At 46.7% G+C, this 22,369-nt stretch overlaps 1 protein-coding gene across 4 annotated transcripts in view; it reads left to right on the top strand.

The window, feature by feature from the left end:
• LOC135906438 (uncharacterized) overlaps positions 1-21,621 on the top strand; it is a 55,893-nt gene extending 34,272 nt beyond the window's left edge. For 2 of the 4 annotated variants that reach the window (XM_065437826.2, XM_065437828.1), the window contains 2 exons: positions 17,845-18,630; positions 21,029-21,621. In XM_065437826.2, the coding sequence (XP_065293898.1) occupies positions 17,845-18,630; positions 21,029-21,549 (1,307 nt within the window). In that variant the 3' untranslated portion in view covers positions 21,550-21,621. Of the gene's footprint in view, positions 1-2,921; positions 3,299-5,226; positions 5,470-17,844; positions 18,631-21,028 lie in introns of those variants that run through there. The other 2 variants (XM_065437825.1, XM_065437827.1) reach the window with 2 other exon arrangements.
• Positions 21,622-22,369: the final 748 nt, after the last annotated feature.

Genomic DNA, 22,369 nt, shown 5'->3' on the forward strand with positions numbered 1-22,369 from the left:
GTATCAGAACATTCGCTTCATGCGCAGAACTGCGCAACAGAACACGCGTGAAAATCCAGTGCGAGTATGAGAATACAAGAATTTGCTGCCACGTACAATGTGAAGAATGTACATGTGAAATACGAGAAAGAGCAGCACGAGCTTTAACATACAATCTTCGAAAAACACTAATCACACATTTGAGTACAAGTTTTACAACACAAACCTTGAAAAACGCCAATTGCAGCAGTAGTTGTTAATAATATTTGGGGTTTTACGTGCCAAAACCACTTTCTGATTATGAGGCACGCCGTAGTGGAGGACTCCGGAAATTTTGACCACCTGGGGTTCTTTAACGTGCACCTAAATCTAAGCACACGTGTGTTTTCGCATTTCACCCCCATCGAAATGCGGCCGCCGTGGCCGGGATTCGATCCCGCGACCTCGTGCTCAGCAGCCCAACACCATAGCCACTGAGCAACCACGGCGGGTAGCAGTAGTTGTTGAACTATATGTAGGTGAAATAAAAGTACAGGTACGAACAACATGAATATTACATATAGCAATGATCAAATGAAGTGACGCGAGAAGATATGGAAGAACACGAAGCTGTGTAGTAGTAGACATAATAGATGCCATGTGAAAAAGTTTCAGCAGAAAGTTCACAGTTTAATACTTTTTTATTCTTGTACCCTAAAGTCCGTTTTACAGGCAATATATAGGAGTTTACATAACACTACAGATTACGGTGAATAAATAATGAAAACGAGCGCCATTTGCTGGGAACAGAACTTGATAAAACCTACTGAAAAATACATTGCAAACATCAAGAACATACTAGAAAAAGTAGAACTGAAATAGTAGTGGAAACAATCGCGAATAATACAATTCCAAGCAGTCAGCACAATACAATTCTAACAGTCGGCGCGCAATAAGCACATCAGTTTGCTAACAAAAGCGTCGTGGCTATTGACAAAAACGATTTCCGCAGGCAGCTTATTCCAATGGTAAATGGCAAAGAACAATGGCGAATGACGCATAAGCTTGGTACGAGCGATCTTTGGTTGTACTTTAAAGCCATGGTCTAATCGGGGAAAGATGCGATGTGCCGGTGTCCGGTGCTCGCTAAGTGGAATCATTTTATTGTGCCTGCTATCCCACTATATATATATATGTATATATATTGTGGGGTTTCTGGCTCTCGCGGAGTTTTTCGGGCTCTCGCGGTGGTTGTGTGGAGGCCATTGCGTTGTGTTGATGGGGGCTCCGTGTCCCTCTCCTCCTTGCCTGGACGGGGTGGCAGCGGGTCATAAAACACTGTCACTCTGCTGTCATCCTCCCGCCCACGGGAAGGTCAACAGGCTTTCCCGATTGGCCGACATTTTGGAGGGATTCGGGCCTTGCTTGCGTGCACTCCGGGTAAGCGCGCACAAGACGGGGCCCGGGGAGACCACATCGGGGCGTCGGAAGGTGCGTACGTGTTCCTCTCTGCCGGCGGCGGCCCCCTTTGTCCGCCGCCGGCCGATGGTTACTTCGGCTCGTCGGGGTCCCGGCCTCGGCGGGCGCGCGCGCACTCTTCCGTCGTCTCGATGTCCCGAGGCAGCGTCCGCCGATCGTGCCTCCGTCTGTTCGTCTGTCGTTTTTTTTCTATTTTCCTCTTCTCTGCTGTGGGGCGCGCGATGGCAGGCGCTGACCGAAGGATAGGCAACTGCTTACTGCTCGGGTTCTTTGTTCTTTGTTCCTCGTTTCTTTGTTCTCTCTCTCTGTCGCGGTGCGCCGTTAGTGGCCACCGGCGACCATTCGGCCATGTTTTGTGTAACTAGCTTCAGATTCGGACAGGGACGTTAAAACTGATGTTTGTATTTAGTCCCAGTTTAATAAATGTACTTTCTGTCTTCTCGAGAGCTTTGCCTAGGGTCCCCCTTGCTGCGCGCGCGGAATCGGAGCGTGCGCGCCCTGAGTGTCGCGGGTGAAGACCAATATATATATATATATATATATATATATATATATATATATATATATATATATATATATATATATATATATATATATATTTCAATTTACAAATTCTAGCAGCGAAGTTCCCAAGGCGCATCCACTTGCAACGAATTATACCAGGGTGACACCAGTTTCAAGACATTAATTTCCTAACGTTGTGGAGAATTGCATTCGCGTTCTAGTTACTTCTGTGCTTGAATGCGTAAATTGACGTTTCGTCATTCTGTTCTGGCCACACATCTACGAAATGAACAGCGCAACATCAATGCGACGATGCCGTGTACAAATCTCTAGCGATGTTGAGTGAGGACATGCCCATGGCATCTGTAGCAATGGCTTTTCGCACATAAAAATTGCTACTATATTTTGCATCGCCTATGTATACATGAAATGGAAGCCAGTGCGTGTGTATTAGCAAACTTCAGTGGCTAGAGGGCGGTGCGTCGTTCTCGAAAGAAAACACAAATGAGAGATAGGCAACATGCTAGAACGGGATAGCTGCTGTAAACTTTGAGTAGATGAAGCAGGCTGGGCGAACTACTTGCCACCGCGCCGTTTCAAAAATGATACCACTGACGGAGTTTCCTACAATAATTACTAGAGTGAACTCTGGCGCCGCAATAGTTCAGCCACCATGCATGAGAAGTACATGGATTTGTCTGATCTTTGTACTTGTGGATTCAGGCGTTCTTGTGACTTTGTTTATTGCGCTTCATCTGTCTTCACTGTCCTAAATTTCAAAGCAATCTATGCTTTTTGAAGCATAGACTGAAGCGAAGCTTGTATTGGCTCACAAATTTCAGTGCCATTGTGGTGGTCACGCAAAAAAAAGCACAGTTGCTCACAGAATAGAGCAGCTGCGGGAAAGGGCTGTTTTATGAGTTGACAGCTGCGCCGGCACCGGAGCGTGAGTCATAAGCAAGGATTCCAGCTGCACAAGCGCCCGTGAAAGGGCTCGCCGTCGATGCGCCGATCCAGCCATTAGAGCCATTTCGCGTGCGCTGCCACCGGGTTCGATCGTTCCGTTTAGTTAATCCACAGCAAATGGATGGGACGGCCACGTGTTGTACGTTCCCCTGAGGAACAGGCAGCCTTCGACGAGCGGCGGCGAGAACTCGCCCGTGAAAGGGCTCGCTGTCTGCGCGCCGATCCAGCCGTTAGAGCCGCCCAAGCCCAGGCAATCTGACAGCAATGAAAAGAAGATCCCTAGCTGAGGGAGCGGGAAGCCAAAGCAATCTGGCGCCGTTTCCTGTGGGTTGCTTAACCGCGTCGAAGTTCAGATGCACGCCGGTCAAGCTTTGCTTACCCCCATTTTCCGGTAAGAGATGGGTTGGTCATTTTCTTTATTTATATGCGTTGCTAAGGGGTGGCGTGCTCTGGACTACAGATTTAGCCTGAGCTAGCGCACAGCATTTATCTGTAAAGCCCGGACAACACGTACGCTTGCGGACGCGCGCAAGCTCGCGTTCACGCGCCCACGCATGCGCAGATGGTGCGACATGGCTCGTACGCGTCGAAACGCGGCGTGAGCGCGGGGAACAGCTCCTCCCTGTTATCGCGCGCTTGGGTTGCCTCGCGTCTGCGCGCCTGGCTACGCACCTACGGCGCGGAACGTTCAACTCTCCGTGAAGCAGATTTATATCATGCAAGAAAGTGGTTCTTCTTTCCCTTATGCGCTGATCTAGCAGCTATAAAAATATAACAATTAAGTTTATAGATATCGAAGCATTTTGATACACTATCGATAACAAAGTACGAAGCGGTGCCTACCAAGGCGTCTGTGAGTGAGCCCAGTGAGCGCGCGCTGTCGCGCGTCTTTGTGGATGCAAACCGCCATTACTCGCGAGGCGCTCAAGGCACTAGGCGCGCGGACGCGAGCTTGCGCGCGTTCGCGAGCGTACGTGTGGTCTGGGCTTAAAACGTATGAGTGTTGACAGTTCGATATCGCGAATGTTCGCGCTGCTGCATCCGAAGTGTGTTCCGCCATCACAATGAATGCTGAGCGCTACACGAAGAAATGTCGGACTATGTTGTTCACTCCCCGTCACACAAGCTCCAAGAGCACTGCACGAGGAAAAATTTGTAGGTTGAAATGTTTTATGAATGATTATATGGGTTCAATGCTGTCTTGTCCGGTAAATGATGAGTATGAACCCATGGTGTTGCACTTAATTGTGAGTGTTTCAAAGACTCTGTGAAAAGGTTTTGCATGAATTGCTATATTGATAAGTATATATTATGGCCATAGTACCTTCCGTCCCTCAAAAAAAATTTTTGATCATCTTCACCACATGCGCAGTTCTAGGAAAATAAAATTGAAGTGGCTTTTGAAACTGCTCTCAGTGTGTCACTTATTTACATCTTATTCTCTCAAGTTCTTGAGGAGTGTGCAGTAGCAACCGCCGTTATTGACATCCCAATTAGGTTCACTTTAAAAACGCAGACCACTCCTCTATATTAACGACACGCTGACTCTCAGAGAAGAAAAGTAACAGCTCGCGTACAGCGTGCAAAATGTCGGACCCTAAGTAATTTCAAACATTCGCGCCAAGTACCGCAAGATCTCGACGCCCCTTGCGCCTCCGGTTATGACGTCATGCTTTCTTCTTTATTATTTTTTTTCTTGACAGAAGTAGTTTCCACGACACACCAATCGCGGCGGTCGCGACAAGCCACCACTTTCCAAGACATGTGGGCTTCTATGGAAGCTTCGCTACCAGTTTCCACGAACCTCGAAATCTGCACGTTTCTCAGCTCACAATTCGTTCCTCAGCTCAGCTCGGTTTTTTTCACGTCGCCCACGTGAAAAAAAAAAACGCTTTCGGAGTGGCATAGCAGGCATAGATCGTCGCAGCTGCACCTGCATGGTTCCACAAGGGCACCCAACTTCCGCAACATAATCTGCAGCACCGCGTGTCTTTTGTCGACCTTCCCCACCACCAACAGCTGCAGCGTAAGCACTATCCCACCACTTGTGTCGGGGAAAGCACGCCGTGGCTAAAGCCTCTGTGGTTTTCAACCGCCACTCGCTGCAGAGACACGGCGAGCCGCCGCTCGACAGCAATTATCAGACGACAAGCGTATCTCATTGAAAGCCAACGGAGTACGCTCTACCCCCCCCCCCCCCCCAACACCGCGCCCCTTCCCCCTCCATCTTCCTTACACCCCGCTTCACCTCCCTCCAGCCGAGGCGGGGCTGACAGGGCCAAGGTCGACGAACCACTCGAACCTTTTGCCCGTACTCGTGCCGAGCTCGTCGCGAACGCCGTCTCCCAGCGCTTGGCGGTGACGCCAGGGCGCAGTGCGCTGTATTTGCGCGTTGGGTCGACGTTGAGTTCCAACTCGTGAACTTCTCGCGTATACTAAGTGTTAAATAACACGCGTGGCTGCGGGGAGCCTGACGGGGTTGACTTTGCGCCAGTAGTCGTCGGAGGACCTCACTCGCAAACATGGATCGCCCCGAGCGCAGCACGTCGCCGCGCTTATCACGTAAGTTTGAAGATGAACGCTTTTTTTTTTGTTTGCTCTCGTTTGGTCGTTCTACACAGCGCCCCCGGGCAAAACTTGTCTCGAGCGCGCGGGCGTGCAGAGTCGGCAGAAATCGAAATCTTCAATGCAAGTTCGGGGTTTTAGGCAAGGCGCACGTTCGTGAATATGGTGCACTTGTACATTCAGCTGCACGTGGGCGCGCAACTTTCAATTTACGCTGCGCAATACGAAATCGCGTTTCTTTCTCATTTTTGTTTCTGCCGCTGCAGCAGAAATTCACCCGCGCAAGATGGAGATGCACCCTCCCCCCCCCCGACCCCCCCCCCAACTTGGAGGCTCTATACAAGCCTATGAAAAGGTCCTTTAAACAGGAATGGCGGTATACGTTCGTGACCAGTCCGCAATGGCCCCGTAGAAGCTGTTTCGACTGTCGGGAAATTGTAGAATCACAGTTATTTTGTGGAAATTCGGTCACATTACGGGTATTTAATATACAGAAAGAGGCCCGTACTTAAATACTCTATAGGGACCTCCTGTACAAAGACAGCTAGGAGAGTTAACAACTCAAAGGAGCAGCAGCAGATCGATAAGGTTCTGCAGAAAAAAGAAAAAAAACGTTAACGGAGCAAAATATTGCAAAGAATAAGGAGGTTTAGCTTATCTCATGGTAGCAAGAAAAATTGCAGCGTAAGAGAATAAATGCATGGATATGAAAGAAGACGAGAGTTTATTCTTATTGTTACAAGTGAATTGATTGAAAAAAAAAAACGGACACAATAAACCTTCTCGTTATTCTGTCCATATTAGGTACATTTTTACTTTTCTTTCAAATTTCAAGAAAGATCTTGCGTGTTTCATTATGAGTTGTAGTGTGTCTCATATTGATATTGAAGGTAGTTTTACAGTCTGTTTACCATAGTTAGTCCCGACTCGGTAAACGAAAAATGTTATTCAACGCGAATCTGGTAGTGCTCTAAATCATTAGGTTAAATGATTTATATGTTATCGGTGGTAGGTCATTATTCACAAATCTAACGAAAAAAAAAATACGTAAGTTGTATTTGGTGAGTCCTGAAATGGCAAGGATGTTGTTCTGTGTAGCAGGAATTTGCCATTAGCAAAGTGATAATGCTCATGGCTTGCTTCTGAACTCTGTGTAGGGACATAATTCGAGCGTTGTATGCGTTTCCCCAACATATTATGCGATAACTAATATGTCAGTGAACAAAAGAGAGGAAAAGCTGCTATTATGACAACAGACTTGGTTGTCTATCGACGCCTCAGGATTCGCGTTCTGCAGCTGTCACGTGCGTTTATTACTGCCACACGTCCCTTTGCGTTCCTAATTGCAATCGAAGTGACGAAACTTCAAAAGAAGTGTTTCACACTCCCACGAGCTGATTCTTCATTCATCCCAACTGTAACTGCACCCAACTACACTAGAAATGGCCTAGCTATACGAGACACGTTAATTCCGCAGATAAGTTCTGTTTCTTTTTTTCTTTTTGCAAAGATGGTACACCAGGTGAAACGAACAATCACCGTAAGAATCAACGACCGTTGCTCGTTCAACGACGGAAGGAGCCTCAGCGGAGGAGCAATGACGCACGCGCAGAGCGCCGAAGAAGAGAGAGTAGCAGCAGAGCGGTGGGGGGTGCCCGAGGTTATTCGAGTACAAATTACGATGGTAGACAGACGCGTGCTGAGACAACGTGGTCTCCAATAGAAGCGCGTGCTGGGATCCGGCATCAACGGGCACCTGTGCCCTTGCATTGAAGGCCCCACTCTCGGGACGTCACTTCCAATATAATGCTGAGGGGGAGCAGGCTGTGCGACATTTCCTTGCATCGCAGGGCACCGAGTTTTACCAGAGTGGTTTCTCAAAACTGATTGCACGCTACGACGACTGTCTCAATGTCGGTGGCGATTATGTGAAAACAGCCACCGACTATGTGTCGGTGGCGACTAGTGCAAGGTGTATAGTTTGTGATGTCATGGTGCATTTTTTTTAGCAGTTAAATTTCCGTGTGAAAATAAATGACCAAATTTATTTTCGTAACGTTCCTTGTAAATTAGGGTGTAGTGAGATTTTGAAAAGTGGTGTGTAAGAATTGAAATCAGTGGTGTCAATAATATGGTTTGCTTCTTTAAATTTTTTCTGTGGTATTAGAGTTTGGCTGTGTATAAAGAGAAAGAGAGAGAAACGTTTATTATTCGAAACAGTGACTCGAGTGAGGCCCGGTATCACCCTAAGGTGGGAAGGCTTCTTAAAGTCTAGCAACCTTCTGCCTTCGTCTGCCCTCTTGGCCCTGGCGGCGAGTTGTCGTTGGTCTTCCAGGTCCCAGAGGGCGAGTTTGGCCTCCCACGTTTCGAATAGGTGGTTCGCTTCTTGCGCTCGTTTTGCGTCCGTTTCCGACTGCATCTCGCTGCCTTCCTACCACGGGAATTCCGGGAACAAGTGCGCCATAGTGTCGGGTGCGTTGCAGAGTGGGCGGAGGTAGCCGTGTAGCGTCGTGTAGAGGCGATGCATTGTCGTTCCATGAGTATACATGTTACTTTGCAGGTGTCTGAGGATCATGCTTTCTTCTCTGCCGAGTTTAGGGTGCGGTGGAGGGCACACTCGACGCTCGAGCCTGTAGTGTTGCAATATGGCCGAATAGTTGGTGGTTACGGCTTCCGCCTCTTCTGTCGCGGGTACAGTGTACTAGAATACTTTCCAGTGGCACGACCGCGCCTCTCCGCTGACGCGCGCGGTGGCACCTGCAGCGGCGGCGCTGCAATCGACCGCTCTTGAAAGCTCGTCCTGTTCCCCTCTGAAGCGTACGTGGCACACAAAAATAGAAAGCGTGTTTGGTTATGCACAGCCGCTGTTTTAACGCAATTCAGCTTGGGTTTTCAATTATTTTTTGGGTACTTTATGTGCGTAGAGGTGTTTGAGGTGGCCGTAAGATTTTGGGCGTGTCTTACTGAGCAAAGCCAGTAGCAGACGAAGGACAGTCGATGCGCTGCAATTTCTTTTTTCACGCTTAGTCGTCAACTCGGACTAGATGGCACTACCGGAATAATTTGCGAGTACCAAATTTTGCGAAGCAATTGTCATTTGCGGGACCAAATATTCGCATGATGTTCGCGATCGCAAAAGACACCTTACAGTGTCTGCTAGGGTGCACATGCACAGATATCCGTCAAATTAAGGCTACACGAGAAAGCACTTCATTTTTAAAGTATGTGCTGCACAAGACGAAATCTGACGCGCAGAAAAAAAGGGAGAACGACTTCGAAACTGATTTCTCTGTCCCATACGATTTTATTCCAGGCGCTCTGTAATAGCGCAAGAATCATCCCGAGAGCTTTATGTACTTAACAAGCAGCTTAGAAATTGGGCTAAGTCAGTCTGCTTAGCTTCAGGTGCTGTGCTGCCTTTCTTTTTGACAGCATATGTGCTTTATTCAAGCCTTTGATAAAAAAATGGAGCCGTGTGGTGACATAAAAGCTGACTATGCGAGGAGTCAGGCTTTCTGCATGATCTCTGCATCCCACCTTCAAGGGAGCGGCGCAATGAATCATATGCAGGATGTCCATTACGCTTTCCCGATGAACTTTTTGTGCACTAAAGCAATTAGTGAAAATGTCTTCAAGCCTTGTTATAAAGCGGAACAGTTCCACCGAGGGGTAGAGTAAACCTCCTTCATCATTATGGCGCACAAATTCTGCAGCATGCAAGCGGCGCCCTTCTTCTGTTGGAAGTAAGAGGCTGTCATTACACGCACAGCATTTGGTGGGCAGCACACACTTTTTGGCCACGTATCCGGAAATGTAATATATAAGCCTTTAGTCGCTCCTCTGGACATTGTACTCGTGTTCCACTGCTTCACTGCCATGTGAACTTGAAGGTACTGCTTGTTTTTCTGTGCAAAGCTTCATCTGGTCAATCAGCTGTTGCTTTGAAGTTTCTTCCCGGTCCCCAACATCAAGAAGAGAACTGATGACATCTCCCTCTGCATTCCCGCCTGCAACACTGTGCGCCAAGTTATGAAAAGAGAGACAGTTAACAGTTAGCAGAAACTGCTGTGGCGTTGGGTGTGAGTTGCAGCCAGATGAGAGTCTAACGATTCCAAAAAAGTTTTCCACTTTATCCTGGCTCAGCCGGGATGTCAACAAGTAGCTAAAGCCAACTTGGTGATGCAAATAGCGAAGAAGCTCAAGAGTACTTGTTAGAGTAACTCTTAAGCCTTCTGCAGTGGACTCGCTCAGAAATTTCTTCTTATCAGCATGGCGCTCCCAGACGTCCAGGAAACATAGCATTTCCTCAATGGTTTCTTCACCTGCAGAATGGAGTCGGAGATCTTCGGCTGTGTACCTTGCAGTCATCACAGCAATCAGTGACTTCATTCTCATGAAGAACTTCTCTGTCGCTTCAATTTTACCACACCTCCTTTCCAACTGAGTACGGTAAAGAAAGAATGCCCTCAAAGGACCATGCCCAAACAACTGGAATGCATAACTTGCCCGCATTTTTTCGAAATTGTTGGGGAATACGTGGACGCTGGTTATTCCAGGCATTGCTTTCATAGTGACAGCATTGCTATCCAGTTTGAGAGCTTCTCTTGGAAACTGCATTGAAACTGCACCATCAGGGGTGTCAAAAGTCGTGGTGAGAAGCCTGTTTCGCACGTTTTTTACTAGGTGAGGAAAATCAGAGAGAAAATGTAAGAACCGACTGCTCTCAACAGGATGGGGCTTCTTGCAGACAACTTCCTTCAAAGATGCTCGAATGTTAAAGATGCGCCACATTTTCCTGTTCCAGGCCGCTGCATCGCAAGTTACGAAGTCCACAAACAGGCCAGCCCTTTCTGCTAAAATTGTGGACTCAAGCACAATTTTGGCCAACAGGTCCCCTTTCACATTCTCGTTGCTTCCGAAAACACCAATAACCTGAGTCCAGCTGCCAACCATTGGCACAAACATCACTACGAGGCCATGATTGCATGGCAATGTTTTTTCTTTTTCGGGTGTGTACGGGCCCAGGTCCACAAAACCTTCAATCTTCGCTCCTGTGGTCACTGACAAATGTTCAGCTAGCTTCATTTCATCCACGACTATTCCACCATGTCGGTGGAACACATCCAGGTGGGCAACCTTCTTTTCCAACACACTCAGCATTTTCTCATTGAACCCGTAGCCGCTTCTGTACTGAGCAGTGTATTTACGCAGGGTTGTTTCACTTGGGAGCACCAAAATGTTCTGCCTCCGCATATATTGATACAGCTTTGGGCTTCTCATTTTGAGCAAGATGCATTCGAGGATCCATTCTTTGTCGTACTTCATGCCCCGCGGACTCTTCCTTCTTGATGCCTCGAAGCACTGCCTGACAGCGAGCTGCTGCTTTGGTGACAAAAAGCTTAACTTTTCAGCAAGTACATCTTCAGCTGTTGCAGCACATTCGCTTTTGATTTTCTTGAGGTCCAAGGCGAGCTTGTCTACCTTCGATAAAAGCCGCTTGTTTTTACGGGTACATGCCTGCAGCTTCTTCAAAACACTGCCGTGCCACCGCGAGCTAGCATTATTGCAACTTTGGTTCTGACCTTGACGCCTTTCGAGGCGCCACTGCCGCCTAACAAGGGCTTTTCTGAGATACTTGCAAACGACGCAAGCTGTTCCTTCTTTTGTTGTCTTGCCTAGGCAGTTAGTACTATAAGCTGCTCTTGCCTCGCGCCTAATTTGGCCTTGCAATCTCATTGTTAAGCTGGTAGTTAGGCAGCTTTCATTCCGTGACGCTGCGCCTTTGCAGAGGTGCATATCATGCGCTTCCAGCAGAGTGGTTATAGCATCTTGAATAGTTGCCACTGACGCGCCAGCCACCTGCTTACCCAGCACGAACGTCTTCGAGTTCATAGCACCGGCACTGTTTGCAGTGAAGAACACGGCCTTTTCCACATTCACCTCACCTGAGAGCGAGTCGAGGGAACATGAAGTAAAACATACTCCGTCTGCGTCGTGAAGTTCATGTAGCGTCCAGCGCTTCCCAGGCACTTTTATTTTCGTCACCGCAGCGACAGTCGCGGCCACACAGACTTCGTTGTCAACCGTCGCACCCGTAGGTTCGTCAACCTCTGTCGTCTCTGCAAGCTGCCCTCGTGCCTTTTTTCGTGGTGGGACTTCGTCATCGCCTTTCCTTTTTCTTTCGTTCCTCTTGGGAGTAGGCTGCTTGCTCAGGTAAGCTGGCAGATTTGGCAAAATTGTGGGGACTGCGTCCGGAGTAAGCGTAGGCGTACCGCGTGGGATGCGAACTTCCTCCCCATTTATACGGTGCACATAGTCCCGAACAATGAAGCGCTGCTCAAAATGCAGCTCACATACCGCGCAGTCTGTGGTTAGCGGCTTGTCGGCTCTATGTAGGTTTCTCTCCCACGTGCACCTCCGTTCCGGGTCTGCAGGCGCCTTGAATAACGATAGCTTCTTCGCACTGTTAGTTCGGGCGTATCCTGTGCTACACCCTGGGGCGTAGCAATGGTTGAGACGTTGCTTTGCACTCATTGATGCAAGTGGCCGCATTCACAAGAGAACGCTTGCGACGCACAACCGCACAGAGCAAAAAGCCACCACCAAAACACACCGCTGAAATGCAATGGTATTGCGTGCCCAGACCTGTCGCCTTCAAGAGTGGTCGACGGCAGCGCCACCGCTTCGGGTGCCACCGCGGGTGACACACGCCGCAAGGCGCAGCCCCCTCCGCTCGTTGCACTGAATTGCTTCTAGTTCACTGTATCGCGGGTCGGAGAACGCGTGGGGAGAGGGGGGCACGGCTGACGGGCTCGCGGGCAGCGGCGTGGGCCGATTCGTTCCCCTCTAGTCCCTCGTGTCCGGGTACCCACGTTACGCAGGTGTGCGGGAGCGGAGGGTTCCGTCTTTTTAGCATCTTGAGTGCATCGGCCGAGATGCGGCCCCTCGAGAAGTTTCTACAGGCGGCCTGGGAGTCGGTGAATATAACCGCGGCGTCTGTGCAAGTAGTGGTGGCGAGAGCGATTGCCGCTTCTTCAGCCGTTTCCGCTTAACATGCATTGGCGGTTGCGGATGCTAACTCGGAGCCTCAGGAGTCTACGACGCGGAGAGCGTACGTAGCGCAAAATTTTTAGAAAGTCATGTTTCCGTTTTCTTTTGTTAGTATAGATGTTGATTTTTCCCAAATCTGTCTTTCTTGTCAAAGACTACTAGACACAGAGCTTCGACATGTTGCAAGATGAAGAAAAATGCTATGCTATACCACTGGAATTGGAAGTATGTCTATTTGTAGGTATGTAAATGAATTGAGGCAAGACAGATAACCTTCTTGTATACTGTGCGACAGCTGCTAGGAAGCGCTTTTTTATTTGCTTACAAGGCTACTATTCATGTGCAGATAATAACTCTAGTTCCATATTTGTACGAGGCACTAACGCAAATGACAACAAAATTTAAATCACACAGACTCAGCGCTCTGAGAAAGATGCAAATAAAGTGGTGTAAAACTGCTTGATATAGCAAAACCACTCAGGGTTATTCTGTTTCGCTGTAGAAATTAGCGTAGCTTTTTTTTTCTCTGTACGTGCGGTCCTTTATTTGCTTTACTGCTTCAGCTTTACGTGTGGAGTCGCTTTTATTTTTCCGCCAGCGATAGCGCATGCATGGGAGCATACAAATGTTCAGGAGTGATCTCTATATTTTGGCATGCTTGAATTGTAGCATTTGCCATAAGACTCACGTCGTTCTTTGTATCAGTGGTTGTGTTCCCCCCATCACTGACTCCAAAAAAGGCACGAAATTTGTGTCTGACGGACGGGTGTACTCTCCGAAGAGCGCGTTCCACCACAAACAAATAAAAAAGGAGCGAATGATAGCTACCGAGACGTCCCTAATGACTGTAGAATGCATAACATAGAAGAAGAAAGTCCCAAAGAAAAAAACCGGAACTTGGCTCATGCACAAGTTGTTCTCATGCGATGTAAGCTTCGTACGAAATTGAGATTCCACGACGGGGCATTCCCACTTACCAGGCAACGTAACAATTAAAATGAAATAAATATGTGTGTTAAAAGCATTACTTATTTTTTGAAAGCTACAGGCATTCGCTTTAAAGAGCCGGCAAAATAAATAAATCGATATCTTGGACCAAACAACGTCTCACCCTGCATGAACGTCTCGGACACTCCCGTGTTGTTTTATGTGTTTATGCGAGTACGTGTTTTTTTTTTAATCTCTATCTTTTTCTGTAAGTCGGGGTTAGTCAGGGTTAGTGAGTGGAGGGTAGCAAAGGGGATATTTATGTTCCGGTTAACCTCCGCACCTTTCGCATTTTATTACTGAACGACAAAATGCCACACGGAACTTTATGGCCTAACACGAGGTGACGTGCTCGAATCGCAGCTGCGGCGTCCATTTTCCGATAGAAGCAGAATAAAAAATAAAAAAAGGCTGCTCCATTTGTCCTTTGTCTGGCACCCATTCAAGAACCGATGACCGTCAATACTTACCTGTTGTCTTCCACGTTCCACGGGATGAATCAAGCAATACTATCATACCGCATACAGCAAGGCGATATGTTGGCACGAAATGACCCGGTTGGAATTGAGATCACGTGCATTCACCGACTAAAGACCGGATTGCGCGTTCTGAACGTTTTAGTGCCATAAGAAGCTCTTGTTTATTTTCTGCCTCCTGAAGTCATCGTACTTACATTTACAGGGAATTACTAATGACGCGTGCCTTGCGAATAGAACGCAACAAAGAGAAAAAATACACATGCTTGCCTGATCGTGCGCATAATAACGTTTCTTTTTTTTTTTTGTAATGTACCTAATGTGCTGATTGCGTCGGTCACTGGTGCGCTGCGAATTGCATAACGCAAAACATACTCGGTCGCTGCGCCTGACGACCCACGATGTTCCCTGTCCGCGTCATTGTTAAATTGCTGTAGTTATTGCTTCTATCGGCCATGCGACGTGTATTCGAACTGCGTTTAGGCTTCAGAACCGTGCGCAAGCCACCGCACATCACCAATGGTTACGGATAACAGGAAGACTATCTCTTTCCGTTTAACCTCAAATGAGAGTGCCTTCTGGACACTTCGTTAGTAATGGTTCCCATGCCGAAGTAATGTACCCGCCGTGGTAGTCGCTATGGCGTCCTACTGCTACAGCACGAGGTCGAGGGCTCGTTTCCCGTACGCGGAGGCCGCCTTTCAAAAGCGACCATTCACTTGGTCTTAGCTGCACATCATAAAATATCAGGTTGTAAAAATTATTCTGGAGTCCTCCACTACGTCTTACCTCATAGCCAGCAGTGCAGTTTCGGGACCCCGAAATTAAGTTATGTGATAATTATAGCAATACTAGTTATAGTTACATTTTGTTCAATAAATAGGCTGCATTGGGAAAAAAAAGAAGCCTAAAGTGCATGTTACTATATGCTCCTGCATATAACATACCAGTGATTTCCAACGGGGGTAACTGCATAATCAAGAGTAACAGTCTCCTTCCTATTTTCTTTAAGAAACAATACTGTTTCCAACCTCAGAATCTTTTGCATTTTTTAACACTGGAGTGTAGCTCGGCTTAAGACATGAAAGCTTGAGATCCCATGCCTCAGGGATTCTTCTTTCTTCTCGTACCGAAATTGTTCGCCACACCAGCAAGATTGGAAGATTTGCGGCAGAGACACGTATGACTCACACCACATGGATTAAGCGATTCAGAAAGAGAATGAAGTCTTAGTACAGCATTACGGTCTAACCTAGCTTCATTGATTGTTTACATAGAGGCCCACGCGATCTAGCATTCTATCACTTAATCAGATCTCATATTTTTTTTTTTTACTATGACTGGTAAAACAATTTTTGCATTTCGAAACGGGCCCGGAAGCATGTAAAAGTTTATCAAATAACTAGGTACGCGACTTTTTTTTTTAAAGGTGACGCGTTATAGAAATTGCAGAAGTGTCACCGGCCTGGCGCGATATCCAAGTGAGAAGCAGCCGACAACGTTTAGCACCTATGTGAATACAAAGACAAAAATTTCAGTTGATCTTACGAATTACTAAAAGCAAAACTACTCAGAAACATGCATAATCAATACTTTCCTAGTTCGTTCGAGCATTCGACGTGCAAGCATTAAGTTTATTATCAGACCAGTGTGCCTTCTCAGGACTACACAAAGCAGCAATTTATAAAAGTCAAACTAAAGAAAGAACCTAGAGGAGCAAAGTAGCCACACGGCAACACGTTGCCTGAACTAGAAAAGGCTATGACGTAGTAGTTCTGCGGAAACCCGCAAGGTGGAGAGAAGTACTGAATAAAGGGAAAATCAGACATCCACCCGTTTGTAGCAATTGCTACAAAGCAAACCCAGACGGTTTCCTCGAAAGAAAAGCCTCATAGTTGTAAGAAGAATTCGTCCTGATCCGGGACTCGAACCCGGGACCACCGCCTTTCCGGGGCAGCCGCTCTGCCATCTGAGCTAACCAGGCGGCTAGCAGATGGCAAGGCGAAGTCGAATTTGTCGACAACACGAAGCAAAGGCAAGAGTTTGACGTAGTAGTTCTGCGGAAACCCGCAAGGTGGAGAGAAGTAATGAATGAAGGGAAAATCAGACATCCATCCGTTCGTAGCAATTGCTACGAACGGATGGATGTCTGATTTTCCCTTTATTCATAGAAAAGGCTATACATGGATTCTGGCAACAATGAAGTTTCACAGAAACAACGGATAACACAGAAACCGGGCAGAGGACATCGAGAAACTTGTTGAAGGAACACATTGAAAACATAGCCTTTTTGGACACGCGCAAGCACTTTCAAAGGTACAAAAGAAACGAATACGTACGACAATGCTCAAATGACAGTCGCAGCGTAAGAATAGAACGGAGAGTGGGAAGCTCATAGCAGGCGGATCGTTTAAGACTGTTGCTTGCGATAAACGCGAGAACGATTCCCGCTACCACTAATTTATTGACGAGGTCGGCGCTCACAATCCCACGCTTTTCCTGAAAGTCATTAATAAATTACGCAAGCTTGCGTGCGCCATTTTTTTCACTGTTTCTTCGCTCAGCCCTCCGAACTACAATAGCATCAATGGTGAAAGCTTTGTTAACAATCGGGAAATATCCCAATATAGTATGCGCAGTTTTATTTTTTTTTCTCCGTCTTATTAGTCCTGTTCACGCTACGCTTACACCATTATTACGCTGTTATAACGAAACGTATCTTGCGTGGGTGGGTAACAAAGAAGTTACTTTAGCGAATCCGCCTTTTTTTCTTTGCTTCGCGTTGCTGCACCGTCCCGTTACGGCTATAAAGCTCTCGCACAATTTTTTTTTTTGCATGGCATTCGCTAATTTATTAGATTTGCTTAATAAACGTAACACTTAATTAGAGAAACAGCAGTGTAGGGCACTAAATGCTTACTATGAACTAATCATTTCAAACATATCTCAGTCTACCAATAATTTATTCATTGACATAAAATATTTCTTTGCTTTAATAAATATAGCGACCCATATATGCTCTTAGTGACATATGCTGTGGATATAAAAGACTGTTCCGTAAAACGCTCAAGAAAGCAATAATAATAAAATTAAATACGAGATCTAGGTTTTAAAACAACCTTAAGTTACCAACACTATTTGTTCTTCCCGGCACCATCTTTTTTATCTTTTGACAGGCTCCGCCGAATTGCGATTTCCTTGAAATGTTCTTATAAGAGACAAAAAAATAAGACGTGAAGTCTGGGATTTGCTTTGCATTATAATATTTTTTTTGCGTTGAGGCCTAGAGAACATGAAGCTACTTGGAGATGCGTGTCCCTGCTTCATATTTCACAATTGTTTTTTCTGCCTCCCCACTTGGCTTCTCAAGTGTCGAGTAGTCCGTGGTTATTCCGAGAAAATGAGATCTTTAATCGCGGGAATCATTTTTTCATGTTTCGATAACATCATAAACGCTGACACTAACGCTGACGTTTAGGCGACAAATAACTTTGATACGACGATGCGCAGAAAATAAAGCGAGCTGTCTAACTTGGATTCGCTTAACGTCACACCATATCCTTTCACTCAGAATTTAAGACCGTGGATAAAGAACCAACATACTTTTGGCCTGCTTTCCTAATGAATAAATGAATGAATGAATGAATGAATGAATGAATGAATGAATGAATGAATCGATCAATGAATGAATGAAATAATCAATCAATCAATCAATCGGTTGATCGATCGAGCACTCAAGACATAGCAGGCGAAAAGAAAATCAAAAATCCGACGGACGTTATAGGAGATCCGTCCGCCATCAATTTGTGCTTTATATTTGTCCCCTTGTGAAGTAATCTCGCTTTAATTTTTCCCGCAGGCGTGCAGGTCACGGACAAGTCCTCTCTCACTTTCTTCTGGCACTGGTTCCTCCCGATCTTCCTATTATTCTTTGTACCGCACGTTATCGTGTGCACCATCTCTTTCGTGGTCACCTATGGGTCATCCACGGGAGACGCATTTGAGCGGGGATTGCTACCCTTCTGGTACGACGCCTGGACACTGCATGGTGTCGGGGCACCACAGACTTGGGTCTTCCTCGCCTTGTTCGCAGCTTACAGCGGTCTCTCCCTTCTGGTTCTTCCCGGAAAAATATACTACGGGCCACCAACGTTAACGGGCCATCGACCTGTCTACCGCAACTCTGGCTTCACGTACTACGTGATAAGCATGGCCTTGGCCGCATTCATTCTTCTCGTTCAAGATGCGCGCGCCTGGTCCATTTACAGGAACCTGCCTGGAGTGGCTGTTGCCCTCACAATAATTGGCTACGTCGTTACGTTGCTCATATACATCAAAGGCAAACTGTGGCCGTCTCCGGGAGAGTACGGTTCGACTGGGAGTGTGGTGTTTGACATCTACTGGGGCCTGGAGCTCTACCCGCGCATAGGAGACCGCTTCGACGTCAAGCAGTGGACCAACTGTCGCTTTGGCATGATGATGTGGCAGCTTCTGGTGCTGGTCAGCTGGAAGGCTCAAGTGGAGACGACGGGCTGGAATTGGTCGATGGCAACCACAGCTTTGTTGCAGACGATCTACATCGCCAAGTTCTACTGGTGGGAAGACGGATACATGCAGACCATCGACATCATCGTAGACAGAGCAGGTACGCCGAAAACGTTTAACATTGCTTGCGGGTGTTTCTTCTTCCGCGCGATAATCCGGCCGATAACTTGCTGACCGTGCAGTATCATCGAGTACAAATGATACCTTTTTTTAAAAATTACCTGTCTTTTTTTATCATTTTTACATGAGCTGCTGGCATGAATGGCAAAAATTTCTCTGTAGGCGTGTCATGCTTCCACAGTAATTTGCAGTAAGATGATCCTCTTCACTACTATGACACACCTGCAGGGGTGGCGAAGTAGCTTTCGCGTAGCGCTGCTATGCCCGAAGACGCGGCATCAAATCCCAGCCGTGGCAGCCGCGTTTGCAAAATGCAAGAACGCCCGTTAACGTTCATTGGGTGCACGCTAACGAACTCCAGGTGGTGAAGATTAATCTAGCAAGACTGATCAATCGTTCTTGCAATTAAAATGCAAGAACGCTGGTGCAAGAATGCCCGTGAACGTGCATTTGGTGCTCGCCAACGAACCCCAGGTGGGCAAGATTGTTCTAGAGCCCCCTTACTACGGCCTGCTTCATAATAATATTGCGGTTCTGCTACGTTAAATCCCAGCATTATTATTATTATCATTATGCACAACCGTCGCTTAAAAGCAAAGTGAACCTCGTTTAGTTAAAAAAAAAGCAGCCGCAATCTTCATATCATTGTGAACGCTGTATTTTCCTTTAGAGGCATTGTTATTATCACAAAGACGCTGCCATGAGCGATAACGATTATGTACCCGGTCATAAAATTTACGTCAGCTCCAGACCAGTAGGCAGCGCACTCTCTTTAACGCAAATTTCTAAGTTTTCTTATTTATTTTAGTTTATTATTTTTTTTATTTACCACCATTTGCGACGGCAGTAACTTAGAACGTTCAAGGGCTCTTAGAACGTCGGCCAGAATTATGTTCTAAAAAGCTGAATATTGCACACAGCTAGATAAATTGCGTACATGGGTGAATAGTACTCATATTGACCTCTAAAATGTATGTTGGTTTAGCTGTACACGGCTGAATTGATTTTAGTGAGTTTTTATGTAAAGACTAATAGGCAGGCCTTGCTTGTACAGTCTGACATTTAAGCTGGAAGAGGTAATGATAAAGCGCCATCGGACTTCTAAATGCTATGATTACAGAGGCCCGAGAAAACTCACTTTTCGCAAAGCATTCGCGATCTCTATAAAGTCCAGGGGCGCAGTCCTAATTTGAGAACGTAGCAGACACAACATGATGCTTACTTCCAGAACTCGTGTTTCGATCGCATAGAACCGAAGGCCTTTTCCACCGATGTCTAACTTCGAAACGTTTAACCGTCGATTCAAATGTCTGAGCAACCTGAACTCGAAATTTTTGTTACAAACCTGACAAACGTTAAAAACGAAAGCTTTTGCACTCAAGTAACTCTTCTTCGCAAACACAAAACAGTGCGCGTACACTTTTAAATGTGAAGCAGCCTTCTCTGAGTCCAGCAACCTTGTTTTTTTTTCGCGTGCGAGAATATCTCGCTGTTTTCGCGGGCCCATCCCGGTGATAGTGGAGTCTAAAATTATGTGCGACTGGGGCGACTGGGTATGTACAGTCGCGTGCAATATGACTTGCAACACCCCTGTTTGTGGTCGAAGGGGCTCCAGGCCGGCGCGGTGGCTCCGACATGTGAAATAGTGGTTTAATAAATACCACTATTCGAAGCTGTGTTTAGATCTGGAACTTACCCTGTGTCTGCACAGCCGTACATTCTTGTAGCCGCTTCGACCACGGGCACTGTCATAATACACGTGACTGTACCGCTGATATAGTCAGTGGCGTCACTGGGAGGGGGGCGGGTGGACTGCCCTGGATGCAGCCCGCCTGGGGGGGGGGGGGGGGGGAGGCAGCCTGTTGAGCGGCGGCTGTGTTGTGGTGCCACTCGAGCCTTTGTTTTCTCCGTGGCTGGAAACTGAATGCGATGAACATGTAGTGCCAGGGGCAGCTGAAATTCTAGAGGAATAGTTGAATTACAGGCCACAATTGGAGCGTCGCCATTTTAAATAAATTATTTCACGTTCATTTCATAAAATTTGCGTTAAGAAATATGAGAGAGTAGCAAGAGGGTAGGGGGTTGGGAAGCGGGCGGGAAGTGTGCGGGGGATTGACACGCCGAGAAGCCACACCGTGTGCCTGGAAGCCGAGTGACGCCACTGGGTTTTAGCTTGACCACAATCTATATCTTGCCATGGCAAACATCATATCCCAATTATTATAAATATAAACATCTACGACCTATAATCTCTAGATACCCGCTAGCTACACAGCAGTTACATTCTTCACACAACCGTTCTTTACAAGTCATGAATGCATCGCATTACGTATGATATCGACTACGTTTGACTGTGCTAATTTTTTTTGTCATTATAGGTTACTACATCTGCTGGGGCTGCATCTGCTTTCTGAGCCTGATGTACCCTCTAACGAGTCTGTACATGGTCGAGAACAGCCCCGAGTCCGGCCCTGTCGGGGCAACGCTCACATTCCTGATGGGCGTCGCCATGATAGGCCTCAACTACTGGACAGACTATCAGAGGCAGGTGGTGAGGGCGACGCAGGGAAAGTGCGCCATCTGGGGATCTTCGCCGAAACTGATCAAGGCGTCTTACCGAGACGCGACGGGAAAACAGAGGACCAACCTGCTTCTGGCTTCGGGATTCTGGTCGCTGAGCCGCCACATGAACTACGTGTTCGAGATTCTCGCCGCTCTCTGCTGGTCCCTGCCGTCCGGAGCGTCAAGCATCGTGCCCTATGTGTACGTGCTCTATCTCTGCGGTTTGCTCCTGCACCGAAGCTATAGGGACGAGGAAAAGTGCTCCAAGAAGTACGGAGAGTACTGGAAGCAGTACTGCAGTTTAGTCAAGTGCCAATTGATACCGTATTTATTTTAAACGCGCATTAGGATGACGAGCACCAAGGACAAGTTTCTATGGTAGTGTGCGAATAAAGTGTGACATTTTATAGTCGTTGCCTATGTAGTTGTCGAAACAGAGTACCTGGCATGAAGGGCGGCAACGATTTACGAAGTGTTGATGGCATTGCTTCCCGACGGATGCAGTCACAACTACCAGTGCTTTTGTTACGATGCGCATTGAGAATATATCATAAGTTTACTTGAATTGGCAAAGTTATGATTTATCAATTACCGATAGACTTTGAAGGAATTACGTCTTTGGAGGCTGAACGGTTACGACTGACTGCCGAAAAGTATTGGTTAAGTGGGCAATAAATAGGAGCATTTAATCGAGCTAGACTGGCAGTTTCCTACGTCAGAAACTCTGCACATTTGTTTCAAGGAAAGGTCCGGGACATTGGCGAAGAACAAGATGGCCACAAATAATCCGTCTTTATTTCTATCTCAAACTGTAGTACCATTCATTTAGGCGTGAAGTCACTGAGTTCGCGTATATTTGTGTTTTTCGTATTTTGGTCTTATCTTGCATAAGTAGCTTGCAAGCACCCTCGTCTTAAGTTTACGTTCGTTTCAAGATTCAAAGTGAATGGCTTGAAATAATGAAGGTTTCACTACCTCTGACTAAAAGTGGCTGCAATAGATGGCGTAATGTATAAATTATGCTGAAAGTTCACGTTTGCCTCATGCCCAGGGTTATATCTTGGTTTCCTCTTTTTTTTTGCATGCCAAGCTTCCGCTTTAGTTCAAGCTGTCCTCCACAATTATTTTTAAGTGTAGTGCACAATGATAAACTCACG

The sequence above is a fragment of the Dermacentor albipictus genome, chromosome 5 (assembly GCF_038994185.2).
Source record: "Dermacentor albipictus isolate Rhodes 1998 colony chromosome 5, USDA_Dalb.pri_finalv2, whole genome shotgun sequence".
Taxonomy (NCBI): domain Eukaryota; kingdom Metazoa; phylum Arthropoda; class Arachnida; order Ixodida; family Ixodidae; genus Dermacentor; species Dermacentor albipictus.